Here is a 13,773-nt window from a genome sequence, read left to right as displayed (position 1 = left end):
GACATTAAGACCTGTGATGAAATTTAAAAAAATGTGTAATTGGAAGAGCTAAATACAGGCTTCTTGTGTTCAGTGTCTTCAAAACACAGCCTTTGATACTCCAAATTATATTTCCTACGAAAGTGCCAGACACAAAAATCAGAATAGAATTCTGATTCATCTCTTCCTGTTTAGGTCAAGGAAATAACTATTTGCAGTCCAACAAAGTTGGTTTTATTTGAGAAAAATTAACCTTATCAGACAGACTAGAAATATAAGCAAGGATAGAAACTCTTGGACCACCTGCCCATGTGTGCATTTTCTTGCTCATGCCATCCTGTGTCTTTGCAATTTCTGTCTCAATAATGCAGCATTCTTAACTATTCACCTTAATTCCTATCATTTAGAGAAAGAACCCGATTCTTTAAAAGAGAGGTACCAGAGCATCTCACCTTTCCCAGTGACATTCAAGCACCTTTGCAACATAAAAAGCCTCCACTATAAGCATCCATGCTACTAGAGTTCACCACGTTTTTTCCAGCTGACTGCTCAGCTAAGAAGAGCAAGAACTAACACCATCAGAAATAAATGTTTTGGAGTCTTCACAAGCTTAGAAATTTCAAAGGTTTTATTAAATAAACACTGTACAAGATTCCTTTATTAAGTAACCAGCCTCAGCTACTTTCACGTTGCTCCTCCACGGTGCTTCTCTCACGCTCAGCTGAGCAAGCTCCACCAGAAGAAAATACATATACTATTCCCTAACTAAAGGGGGGAAAAATTACTGGGGGTGGGGGGGAGTACAAGAAGAAAAACCCAGGACAGCTGTCCATTCCATCTCTAGCCCAATGATCCATGTACGCACTTTGGGTTCCCTTTTATTAGAAAGTTGTTGTGATGATTATTTTTTTCCATGGCCCATTGCTTAAGGCAGGTGATTGCTTAAGACAGTTGCACGTTTCTTTCCTAAATGAACAAGTAATTGTTCCCTTTAGTCACAGGTTTCACAGGGAGTTGATGGCGTGTGTAATTTTCCTGGTGTTTCACACTAAGAACACAGAATTTTCACATGACTACTTGACTAAAATGCTTTTGTGCATCACTCACACCTCTTGCTAAATATATCCAATTAGTTATTGTTAGGTGAAGTGGGAGTGAAATACAATGAATACAAAGGTCTCCTACTGGTCAGAGCACTATGAATTGGAGTCAGAATCACGGAAATAAACTGCGTTTCGTATCCACCTCTCATTTCCCTGCTGTGTTGCCTGATGAACAACATGCCTGTCATTGTATTATTTCCAAGTAAATCCAATTAATCTACTTGCATTCCAAACATCTGTCATGAAGTTGCAAGGCAAGGAGCATGATTAAGCAAAGGTACTGCAAACAATATTTTGAGGTAACCCTCTTTTTACCGGACTTCAGTCTCACAAGTCTTTCACTAGAGACAGAAATTTTTGTTTAACCACATTCAAACAAGACCTCAATCTTATTTTGAACATGCCAAATCAGCTGCATATTTGGGAGGCCCCCTCTAATTTTAAGGTAAATCCAAGTTCCCTCTGATTCTTGGCAAGCATTTATCTCTTTATAGCCACGTCTCCTAAACTGCCTTGCAGCATAAGTGAAAAGCTTTCCGGCTGTGCAAGAAAAATGTAAGTATATTTTTGTGCTGATGAACAGAACTAGAAAAGTTGAAGGAAGCAGTCGATGGTTAATTCATTCTTTCAGATGAGTCTGAGCAAGTCAAGAGTATTTAGGCAGTTGTTGAAATATGTCCAAATATTCCTTCCGTATACTGTAATGCTATAAGATTTCTCACAGGGGTATGTGTGTGTGTGTGTATATATATATATAAATAGATTCAAACAAGTTTGTAGTATATAAAATAAACCGAAAGAGCAATTCCCGGGAACCTTTGATTCTGTATTTCTTCTTCCTACGTTTGGTTTTCTTCTTTAGATATGCAGAATCCATACAAATTATGTATTAATATTTACATATGTAACATGTCCTCATGGGAATAATCAGGTTGTCACACTGCACCTCCCTGGCAGTTGTAGTATCAGACTGGCGCTATAGGAAGACTTAAATATGCATTTATAGGTCTGGTTTTAATTTTCTGAAAGGACAACGTATCCATTCATTTTGAAAACCAGGGTAACATGCACTCACAGAATTAGTGTGAAATAGTATGCAGACTGGCATCTGATCTTATGATCCAGGAAGCTGGTATGTACGGAGACAGGTAGCAGTCATAAGAGGCTTCATCACCAGGTGACAGAAAATCGCATTTTATGCACTGAAATTTTCATTAAAATATCTCTAGGCCACTTATAGAAAACATAATTTATTGTTTAATACCAGATTAACAAACTAAAACCAGCCGTTTCACACAGCAACTTCTAATTTGCTCCTCAATGAAGCTTTACAGCCCAAATAATTTTGAATGTCCTGTCATGCAGCAGCAGAACTGGTTTCCTTGCCTTGTACCCTGTAATTCTGCAGCAGTCTCAGGTCGTGCTTAAATATGGTTACAGAATAGCCCATGCTTCCACGTTTTTTCAAAGCCACTAGTCCCACTTCTACCACCTTGTTCTCCCCAATTCCATCAGCTCACAGTGTTATTTTGAATGTCAGCACATCCTATTACATAAATGGTACAGAAATGGTGACTTTCAGTGTACTGTACATGGGTCACTGAAAAATTTTAAAACTTTGTATCACAGCTATAACATTTCTTGACTTAAATTTCCTGCTTGCAGTTTCCTATTTGGAGAAAATAATGCTTTTCCACAGCTTAAAGATTAAACTGATTTTTTTTAAATAAGATGTTTGATATCCCCAATAATTAGGAACACATATGTAGCCAACTGGAACAAATATATACTTAAATAAAAACAACCCCACCATCAAACCACAAAGTCCATCAGTGTGATAACAAAACTGAACAATCTCCAAGGGTTTGGGCATCTTTCTTTTGCATTAGTTGATACAATCAACCACATTTTTTTTTTTTTAATCTTGTTAGCACAAACAATTCAAATGAATTTGATACTTTTTAGATTGCATTCACAGGATTAAGATCACATAACTGTAGCAAGTGCAGGCTTCTTTACTGGTAGGGCTCTGCATAGAGCTGATCTGCCAAATCACACATGCCAATGTTAGTGCAAACATTTGTTAAGCTATGAGACAGAAAAGTTCAGCCTGTTGCACAGCAATGAAGTCTCTCTCTTTTGAATGTCAAGCCAACAATAACAGGTAAAAAACACACAACTGCCAACTTAGGCCAGTAAATAGAAAAGAAATACATTTTTAGTAATGGAGGACATTTTAAAATGTATTGATTGAAAATTTATATAAGCTGAATATGTACAGGTATATTTTGCTACTAATGTGCAACCTCAAATAACTTTTACATACATGGTTAAATTGTCTTTTAAAATAAATACATGACATGCTATTCACACAGTTCTATCTGAACTGCAAAGACTTAGGTCTTGCTAGTTTTATACTAAGTTCCTGTAGCTGGACTATAACTAAGTAAGAAAAGACTCAGACACCATGCTTAAATTTCTAGGAAAACACTCAATCTTACATCCATAGAAGGATAAGTACAATAGAAAAAAATATAACTCCTAATCATCATTTTCCTCATCATCAAATGAGAGAAGACTGCTGTTTTTTATTTGCTTAGCTGTACTCGGAGAAGTAGTTGCTTCTCTCTTAGTTTTCTTTGCCTCTTTCATCTTCTTACTTGAACTTACATTGAAGTCCAAAACTTTCTCTGATGAACGTTTGGCTGGTTTCTTGAACATAATTTTTCCATCAGCAGGTTCTGGTTCACCATCTATAACAGAGTAAAATCAAAACTCATCTGCACATGTTCACACACGCATACAGACCTTCACTATTCTCTTTTTCCACAGGAACAAGATCAGGGAGACCTCCGATAGAATACAACAATCATTAAAATGTACTTTTTGGCTACAAAGCCTGTATCGATGAATGTCCTTCAGGCACACACATCTGTTTCACGGCAACCAGCCCTTGAAGACAGCTCTCCTGCAGTTCCTACTAGAAATGGGTTCTCACTAACCAGAGCTTTTACCTAGAAGAGACTGTGAGCAATAGAGCTTTTCCCACACAATCCAGCCACATCCACTTATCAAAATGGAGAGGACAACTTTACAGAATCCTCTAATTCCACTTCACCATTTGTAAAATCCACGACAACAAATGCACTTATTTCAGAATTACGGTACCTCTCTAAAGAACAAAATGGCACATATACAAGACAAAGCTTTTCTTTTTCTTCTAATACACCCTATCCTGCTGGGACAGCTAAGAATATAACACAGCCATAAACCTGCCTTTTATTATCATATAGAATGAAAGTTGTAGGGTTTTTTTGTATCTGCAAAAATAACAAAACTATTGCAACTGACTAATCCTGCTCCTCTGCTTGTAATAGAGCAAATAACAATTTTAAAAACAAGATAAGTCTGTTCCAGGATTATCAAGCAGAGGACGATAGGCTGTTGCACAAGAAACAACATCAAGACAATATTTCTGGAAAAAAAAAGAGTATAACTGTAAAGTCACGAATCAGACACAAAGGCTCATGTTGTGGTAGTCTGCAATTATTATAATTTATATGTGACAGGATGTTAAAGAACCATAGGTTCTGCACAAGATATTTTTCCTGAAGTACTTTTGTGAAATTCATTATTCAACCGAAATTTCCTAACAATATACAATATACATGTCTTTGACAAGATTATGTGCTATTTAATTATAGGAAATAAATATCTTTTGTCTTTAGCAGGATTTCTTTCCTCAATTCATATGCATTATGGCGGAAAACTAACATTTTAGTGTTATCATGCACAGGGCTGGTTGAAACACTCTTCAGTGCATACTCCAAACAATACAAGTATTATTATACATCTGGTGTCTTAAGGGTTGTGTGGTACAAATTAAGCCCATCAATCTCATTAGGAAACTTCACTTATTACTCTTTAAGTTTCATAGACCATTTTTAAGAAGAAACCAGGCTTTAAAAAAGTAAGCACCTATTCTGTCAATGGCTTCTATAAAAAGCACACTTCTGCAGTAGTTATGATAGAATACTACTACGCAGAAAATAACTAACCAGGTTTTGGGAAAATATTTCAGTACTGGTACGTTAGAAAAGCATTACAGTTAGAATAAACTACTAGCAATATTAAACTGTATATATGATAAGCATACTTGTCAGTGGATCAGTTGTGATTTCTGCATGGAAAGCTGAGATGTTTAGATGCTGTACAAGGGATACAGAAGCTTAGGAAGTGCCTATGAGAAATTCTGGCAGAGAAAAATAACTATTTCTGAAAACATATCACACCCAACCTATCAAAATGCACTATGTACCATTTTTCTCAGAAGTTGAATTAAAAACTCAAATTTCAAAGTATTTTTCCAAATAACTGCCTTCATTTTTAGGCTCTGAAGTTAATATAATTCCCCTTACTAACTGTTGTTTAACTACAATGTTTATTTTGGAAAGCCAGATCTTCTAACTTAAACAAGATCCAAGGCACATGATATAAGCCAAATTCTGGAAAAAAAAAAGGCACCTATAAAAAATTTCACTTACAAGCAGACCCAGCTGTCTATATACTTGAGCCCGTCAGCACACAAACTGTAGATAGCACCAGTACAGCTGTGGAAATAGGACTTCAAGGCAAGCAGCATAAGCACAAGGAGCATCAAAAAAATCTCACCGGACACTCTTTTAAAGAGCAATTAGTACATATTCTGAGCATGGTAAATTGAAAAACCAAACCCTAAAAACCTAATGAACGTATATCTACAAAATAAATCGGATAAACAACTATGTACTCATATTCCATGTAAAAATGGAAGTCAGAAATTTTCATTTCACCCCCAAGTTTCCTGCTGTCCGCACTGTGAACTGCACAAAATTATTTCATCTTGTCTACCAGATGGAGATACTGATAGGTATCTTTGAAATACAAATTTAAACTCTTAATAAGCAAAGTGCATAAACCAAGCAAAACTCAAAAACTCCACCAAAATGACAACTGGCTTAACTCTGACCTCCAGGGCCTCAATGTTATTTGCAGATCACTCTGCATCAAACGAAAAAAAGATTTTAGCTCTTGGCCTGGTTAAACACTGTTAAAATTTCATTATATGCTCAAGGACATTCCTTTCAACAGGCAGCCCAGGCCAAATTCAGGCAGCTATGAGGTGCTGGCAGTGGTTGACAAAGAGTGAAGCAGATGAAGAAACACGGCAGACCTTGCCTTACCTGAGGAACTTGTGGGAAGAGGGAGGACAGACTAACCCTTTTTGAAAGAATTTGATGCAGCAGCTCAAGAAATTTGTGTTGATTTGTTACGGCTGTCTTTTCCAGCTGGTAAAAACTTCACCTCATCATTTCTAATTTTACCAGACTCTTATGTATCAGCTGTTTGTTTTATTGATGACCTCTAAAAACAGACTTGTATTAAGCAGTGCAAAGAAGAGATTGAAGAAACAACCTCAGTGTTCGAAGTTTTTAAAACAAGTTCTGATAAAAGACTGTATCAGTATTACAAACTAGGGAAAATAGAATTCGTGATAAACACACCGAAACACACAAAGTGAAATACAACCAACATAAAAGCACTACAGGAGGAATAATAAAACCCATTTCTGATAAGAGAGTCAAAAAACTATACTAGCAGTTCAAATTCTGATTGTTTTAGTCATTGCTGCTTTTACAGTGGTTGACTAAGAGGTGCACAACCAGATGTTGAGCTGAAAACTCACTTTGCAAGTGACATCAATTTAAGAAGCCACAAATTCAGATTTGGTTTTATTCTTTTTTAATTGCAAGTTATATAATACAAAAGAAGTAGAAAAGAGAGTCTGAAAAATAAACACTGCTCTTCAGTTTACTGTATTTTTTTATTTAGTAGCCATTTGTGTAGTTAGCAGCACCATTTTTCAGCAGTTTCTGCCTGCACGGGTCAATGAGGCAACAACAGACAACACCAACACCACTAAACTGGCAGGAACAGCAGGAGGAGCAGCACAAACAGTATCTCAGGATATATTTCTATTCAGTGGTAACGGTTGGAAAAATTTATGATAACCCGGCAAATTTCTTCATGCTTTCTAAGGTTCAGGTCAGCCGTTTCAGGTGCTCCTTCTAATGCTTTCTGGCTACCCATCTCTATGCACACCTTTGCAAGTGTTTACTACAGGAATTCAAAACACTGGTATCATGAAGATAAAAAGGCCTTTTTTCCGGATATTAAAAAGACTTTGAATGAGCAAGGACACCTCCTGCCAAATCTGGTCATCTGCATGTATCAGAGTGTCCCAGAGGCCAGATCAACTAGAAAAGCAGTAGAAAATCAATTCCATAGACTATAATGAATGCTGGGATAAAGTATCTTGCAGTAATTGCCATCTTTTGTGCAAATTTAATTTATCATAAGACCATTCTTTGTCTCTGAATGAACAGTAACGATTTATAAAATAGTGCATAACAATATTAGGCAAAATGACTGTTGATCAAAAAATTACTCTTCTGAAAAAGCCTGTAAGTCAGTCCTCCATGAATAAAAATATTTCAATATGGAAGGGCATTTTCTCATATAGGAAAGGTTCAGTCCTAGAAAAAGAATCCCTTTGACTGCACTTGCAAAAGCCAATGTATAAGCTTCACTAAATTTCTGCCCTAGGATGCAACTAAGTGCAGCTACAACATTAATCAGTGCTTTTTTTGCCAAATTAATGCAAAAGTGTTATTCATCTGTAAAAGAAAATGCAATTCATAGGAACTGCTGGCAACTGAAATAAAAAAATAATAAAAAAAAAAGTGTAGTTGTGTCACACTGGTTATAGGAGAAAACAAAGGAGAAAGAATGTAAATGAGATACGGAAAATCATAGAATAATATCCCGAACCAAAGCCTGAAGACAAGGACCTTCAAATGCAGACAATCTCTACAGATATAAAAGAGAGGGCAGAACCTCTGTGCTTACTGAGTGCTTGCTATGTTTTGAAAAAGTAACAGTTTCTGTTCACAACAGAGTTAGCAGCCCACCACATAAAAACTACCAAAGCGCCTCAGCATTGATTTCAACAGGTAAAAAGGAAGATTATAAGTTGGGAAATTTACTTCCCTGTTACCTTTTCAGCTTCACATAATTTCACTCATTATCTGATTTGGGGCTATACATTATGGTCTAGTACCCATCAATTTCACTTTCAACTCTGAGATAAAACCAACAAGAAAGGTAACCAAATCACGCAGCATCAAACTTTATTTATATTTCCCATTTTCAGAATTGACAATTGTCAAAAAAAAAAAAGGAAATTACCATGTTATTCAAAATTCTCTTTATTAAACTGGAAGTAAAGATCTGTCTAAATAACCTGCTTCTGATTAGAAATGAGAATCTAAACCTAGAGGTCAAACTGACAGTACAAAGATGGACAAAGATTCAAAAGAAGCCTTCAGCAAGCTGTAGCACAGTCACCAACACCTTAATTCAAAATTTCACACTGGGTCCTCTCCATAGCAGAGGAACATAGGAGCACTTACCCTGTTTATTCCCATAAGCCAAAATAAGGAAAAAGAGGCCAAGACCTCATATTAACAGCAAAGGCACATGAATGTTTACACAAAAACGTAGCAGAGAGAGCAGCAGTCCCCATAGTACAGTGATTCAACACTCTTACGTACTACTGTGAACTTTTCCCTCAAGGGGTGGCTGGAGGGGTAATAAGCAGGGGTGCCCAAGTCCTACAGGAACTCAATACTACTATCCTCACTACATACAATTGTGTCTTAGGAATGTCTTTTTCCACCAAAGAAGTTCAGTTACTCTATTCAAATACATTTCCATTTCATACTGTGTATTTGGCTTCTAGCTCTTTTGGACCTTTTTTCACAGCATGGACTCCTCCTCAATAGATTCTCATGGATAATTACTTCTTTTTGCCCAACCTTACTAAATCACTTTTCCTCCTACCGTGATCATGCAAAATTCAAGTTGCTTATATGAAAAGAAAATGAATGCTCAGAAAGGATCATGCCGTTCAACCCAACAGGTTGAAATTTGTCCCAATACCAGGAGGGTGATTCCACTTTTGAAAAGAAATCGTGGCAACTTTAGAAATTGCACTTGCTTCGGCTTCAATAACAACAGACGAGGAAGTAAGTGGGAACCTGAACACATTTTCTCAAGAGAGTTAGAATTCTGTAAACACAGCTCTCAGTCCTCTACCTGGTTACACACAACAAATCTACACCTACCTGCAAAAACAAATCAAATGTAGATTTAAGTAGTTTCAAGCTAATCTACATTATAAAAATGAAGACTTTTTCATCAATCTGCTTTCAAAACTTTAAGATTCTCAATGTGTTTTCTCCCACTACTGTTATTTGACTTCTATGTTTATACCATTTCTACCATTTAAATTTTAAAACATACTTCTACATAGGGACAACACAAACCTGAATTTTCCAATACAAACAGCAGAAAAAGACAGAAGCTAGAAGCTAAGGATGCTATATTGATAGTCACGTGCTAGCCTCTTAATCTGCTCTAAACTCAATTTACAGCCTTTGTAAACAGCCACAATGGCTAAAGGAGGAAAAGTTCCACAGGTTCTATGAATCACCTTTTGATTTTATACTTCTGAGGTTTCAGTTCTATATTCTTAATTATAAAGACATGTCCACTAGAGACAGTGCTATCTACGTTTAATCCGTCAAGTCTGTCAGCAAAACATAAAAGTAAAGTTACTTTTCATCACACCCTGTGCGATGATGGAAGGCTTTGGACTCTCAAAGCATTTATGTCAAACATACCTGAATGATGAACACTGACAGAATTTCTTAACTGTATTCACTAAGTGTAGTTTTACGTCTTTATTGTCTAACTGCAGCAACCTCTCCCACACCACTTCTGTATCTCTATTCTTGAATGTTAAGTAAGATAAAGCCTCCTAATTCTTTGTAGCAAATAAACACTTCTTTTTTATACCTTGCTGCTTGTTGGCACTATTGTATCATCTGTTATTTTCAACTAATCCAATCAGTTTTGCTTAATTTATTTGCAAGTCACAACACGTACTGGGGCTGGACCAGTCAGTCAAGTGAACATATTAACGAGCTTACACACCTGCCATTCTTTCCACTGAAGCACTAACCTAAGTTTTCTCATTCTGCCCAGACACTCTCTTCATTGAACTCATATGACTACCTTTTAGACACCCACTCCACTGTCAAATTTGACTGAACTAATGAGTTCAAAAATTATCACAAGTGATGCCAAAAGAGTGTGTACTAGGACAGAGATACACACACCATAACAAAACAAACAAAAATTTAAGGTGGTATTTGGAGGCAGGATCATGCACCATCAAGAAGCACAGAACTGCAATATTACAAAAAGCCAGACAGCTTGATTATATACTCAACAACTTAAGGTTAGGAATCACAAGTCCAAATTACTTAGCAGAAAAATTCAAAACAACTAATCAAAGGTAGTATTAAGCAGTAAACAACTAAGTAAATAGCAAGCTCCCTTTTATGGGTTACCTCTCTTTGGCTAAACAAAGCAAGAAATTAGTATACTGAAATTCACCTGATTCATTTGACTTTAAGGCCTCTTTGATTTGCTGTTTAATTTTCATTGCTTCCTCAGCAGTCAAGTCCCCTTTTTTCAGTGTTACTACTTGAGGCTGCTCATCTTCGTTGTCACTATCATCATCTGCAAGTGGAAGCTGCTCCCTCTAGATAAGAGAGAAATAAAAACAATTCTAATCACCACATTAAATGACAACAGCTAAGGGTGGGCGAGTACTTTTTGGTGTCATTTCTGCAGTAAAGTTAGCGAGGAGACCCGGCACAGCTCAGTGTCAGGCCCTCTCAACACTCGTTGTCCAAATGGCACAACAGTTCTATCCTTGAAACATTGTGTCCCCTAGGGAAAAACAAAAACCCAACACAGTATGGCCTCTTTCAACTAAAGACCAAAACAGCAGAAACCTGGAAAGTAAGAAATTAATCCCTTTGTTCATCATCTTTACTATACAGGCACTGCTTTTCATGCAACACTGAGAAAATCTTAAATGCGTGGGTCCAAACCCGAGTCTTCTATGCTGTTCTCAAAGCAATGCAAAGGGAAAGGGTGGTTTTGCTTTTAAAGCTGCCTAACCAAATCACTGTGAGCATAACTGACACAAGGAAGACCATGTCCTTGTTTCCACTCTCTAAAACTTGTGTTCTGAGACAGAAGAATAATTCTGAATAAAATTTTACACAAATAAACTTGCTGGCATGGAAACCTCAGTGCAACAACATAAAGTCTGGCAATATTAGAGGAACTGAAAACTTCATCTTATAAGAAAAAGCATAGGTAGTATTACTGTAATCTACTTAAGTTAAAAATAGACAAAATGCAATTTTCCTCTGGAAGTGAAACAGTTTGTACTAAATTTACTAAAGGCATACTTTTATCTCAGATTCCAGTTTGTCACAAACAATGATAGGCCTCTTTCTTAAGGCACCCTGTAAAACCTTAGTTAGCAGGAAAGACACACAAAAGCACATTGGAAACATAGAAAAAAAGAATACCTTCAGAAAAGGCTGCCTTCTAACAAGCTGGCTCAAACCCTACTGCCCCTGTTCTGCTTTCCTGGCCATCACACCGGAGTTTGTCTGCTGACTTATGTTAAGATGATGTTAACTTCTTTCCAACATATTTTGTTACTATTTTTTTTTTTTTTTTAATTCCTGCCTGGGCTCTGTAAGGCCAGTTAAAACTTGGGACATCATTACTGCTTCACCACCTTGTCCCCACTGACCACTTTGGCACCAAGAGGTCGGCACTGGCTGCTCTGCAAAGAGTGCCACGATGACCACAGCTACAATTATTAAAAACAACGACAGGGAGAGGCACTAGAATTTTTGTTGTTGTTTTGAATCACAGAATGGCTGGGGTTGGAATGGAACTCTGGAGATCATCTAGTCCAACCACCTGCTAACCAGAGCAAATCGCACAGGAATGTGTTCCAGATGGGTTTTGAATGTCTCCAGAGAAGGAGACTCCACAACCTCTCTGGGCAGCCTGTTCCAGCACTCCAGCACCCTCAAATTAAAGTTTCTCCTCATGTTTAAATGGAACCTCCTATACTTCAGTCTGTGCCTGTTGCCCCTCATCCTATCATTTGGGCAGCACGGTGGTCAAGAGGGCAGTCCCAGGTCCTTCTCTGCAATGCTGCTTTCCAGCAGGTCTGCCCGCAACCTGTACTGGTGCCTGGGGTTATTCCTCCCCAGGTGCAGGACCCTACACTTGCCATTGTTAAATTTCATTAGGTTCTTCCCTGTCCAGTCCCCCAGCCTGTCCAGGTCTCGCTGGATGGGAGCACAGCCTCCTGGTGTGTCAACCCTTCCTCCCAGTTTGGTATCATCAGCAAACTTGATGGGGGTACACTCAGTCTCTTCATCCAGATCACTGATGAACAGGTTGAACAGGACTGGACCCAACACTGACCCCTGGGGAACCGCGCTATCTACGGGCCTCCAACCAGACTCTGCACCATTGATCACAACCCTCTGAGCTCTGCCATCCAGCCAGTTCTCAATCCACCTCACCATGCATTCATCCTGAGCTTGCCTATGAGGATGTTGTGAGAGGCAATGTCAAAAACCTTGCAGAATTTCCATCACAGAAGCAAAAACAAATTACAGAGACAGTTTCCGTTAATTTCAAGCGGGTAACTCCTGTTTCCCCTTGCCCTATAGGGGCACAGCCTGAAGTGCTGCTTCCCCACCGTCTCCCCCGCTTCATTTTAGGTCCCTGGACGGGAGGCGGGCATCAGGCCGGGGGAGGCCCCTTGGAGCGGCCGCGGCGGTCGGAAAGGAAAAGCAGGGCCCCGGCACAAGCCAGCGGTAGCCCGGGGCGGGGAAGGCCGCGCTGCCCCAGCGCGGGGCCAGGCCGTTACCTTGGTTTCCACCGTGGGCCCCTCCCGATACCCGACCTGCCGCTTGAAGCGGCTGAGAAAGGCGGGCTCGGCCGGCCGCACGTAGGAGACCTGGTTCCTTTTGCTCATGGCCGCCACCCGCGACCAGGCCGCGCTGCCGCCTTCCCCCCCCGCGCACTTCCGGGCTGAGCGGGCACCAGGGGACGGCAGCCCTAGTGGGACACAACTAACGCGCCTTCCTGCTTCCGCAACTTCCGCATCGAAACAGGCTACCCGGGGAAGTGGTGGAGTCACCATCCCTGAAGGTGTTTAAAAGGCGTTTAGACGAGGTTCCTAGGGACACAGTTTAGTGCTAGAGTTAGGTTATGGTTGGACTCGGTGATCCTGAGGGTCTCTTCCAACTGAAATGATTTTATTATTCTATTCTATGATTCTCCCCATCACGTGAAGAGGGCGAGTGCACTTTCAGCCAATGGCGGGGGAGGCGGATATAGAGCGAAAGGCCGCGCCCACTCCGGCTTCGGGGGGGGGCGAGGGGGCGGGGTTACACCGCCTGCGGCTCTTAGCGCCAAATTCAAACGTTCTGCCATTTTGGAGCGGCGGCCGGTGTGGGGGGGAAGGCGCCGGTGTCCGCGGGGCCGGTGAGGATCATGGCTCCCGGCGTGAGAGGTGAGGGGAGGGGAGGGGAGGAGAGGAGAGGAGAGGAGAGGAGAGGAGAGGAGAGGAGAGGCGGCCGCGGGGCTTTTGCGGCTGCGAAGGGGCTGAGGGATGTTTCCCGCTCTGTGCCGG

The 13,773-nt window shown here is 39.7% G+C and overlaps 2 protein-coding genes across 3 annotated transcripts in view; one reads left to right on the top strand and one right to left on the bottom strand.

Annotated features, from left to right (window-relative positions):
- Positions 1-592: 592 nt before the first annotated feature.
- On the bottom strand, positions 593-13,203 carry KIAA1143 (KIAA1143 ortholog). Its single transcript, XM_065051776.1, has 3 exons — positions 13,006-13,203; positions 10,644-10,791; positions 593-3,835 (listed from the first exon to the last, which is right to left on the bottom strand). Exons 1-3 carry the CDS (start codon positions 13,111-13,113, stop codon positions 3,624-3,626), a joined length of 468 nt encoding a protein of 155 aa, XP_064907848.1. The 5' UTR covers positions 13,114-13,203; the 3' UTR covers positions 593-3,623.
- A 22-nt stretch (positions 13,204-13,225) lies between these two features.
- The window catches only part of KIF15 (kinesin family member 15), a 37,304-nt gene continuing 36,756 nt past the window's right edge, over positions 13,226-13,773 (top strand). The window contains exon 1 of one of the 2 annotated variants that reach the window (XM_065051769.1): positions 13,226-13,289. Coding sequence is in view for 1 of the 2 variants with exons in the window: in XM_065051768.1 (XP_064907840.1) it covers positions 13,635-13,653 (19 nt within the window). In the remaining variant the exon portion in view is untranslated. Of the gene's footprint in view, positions 13,290-13,500; positions 13,654-13,773 lie in introns of those variants that run through there. The other variant, XM_065051768.1, reaches the window with a different exon arrangement.

Source organism: Columba livia, chromosome 2, assembly GCF_036013475.1.
Source record: "Columba livia isolate bColLiv1 breed racing homer chromosome 2, bColLiv1.pat.W.v2, whole genome shotgun sequence".
Classification (NCBI taxonomy): domain Eukaryota; kingdom Metazoa; phylum Chordata; class Aves; order Columbiformes; family Columbidae; genus Columba; species Columba livia.
This window is presented reverse-complemented; position numbering and strand designations above follow the sequence as displayed.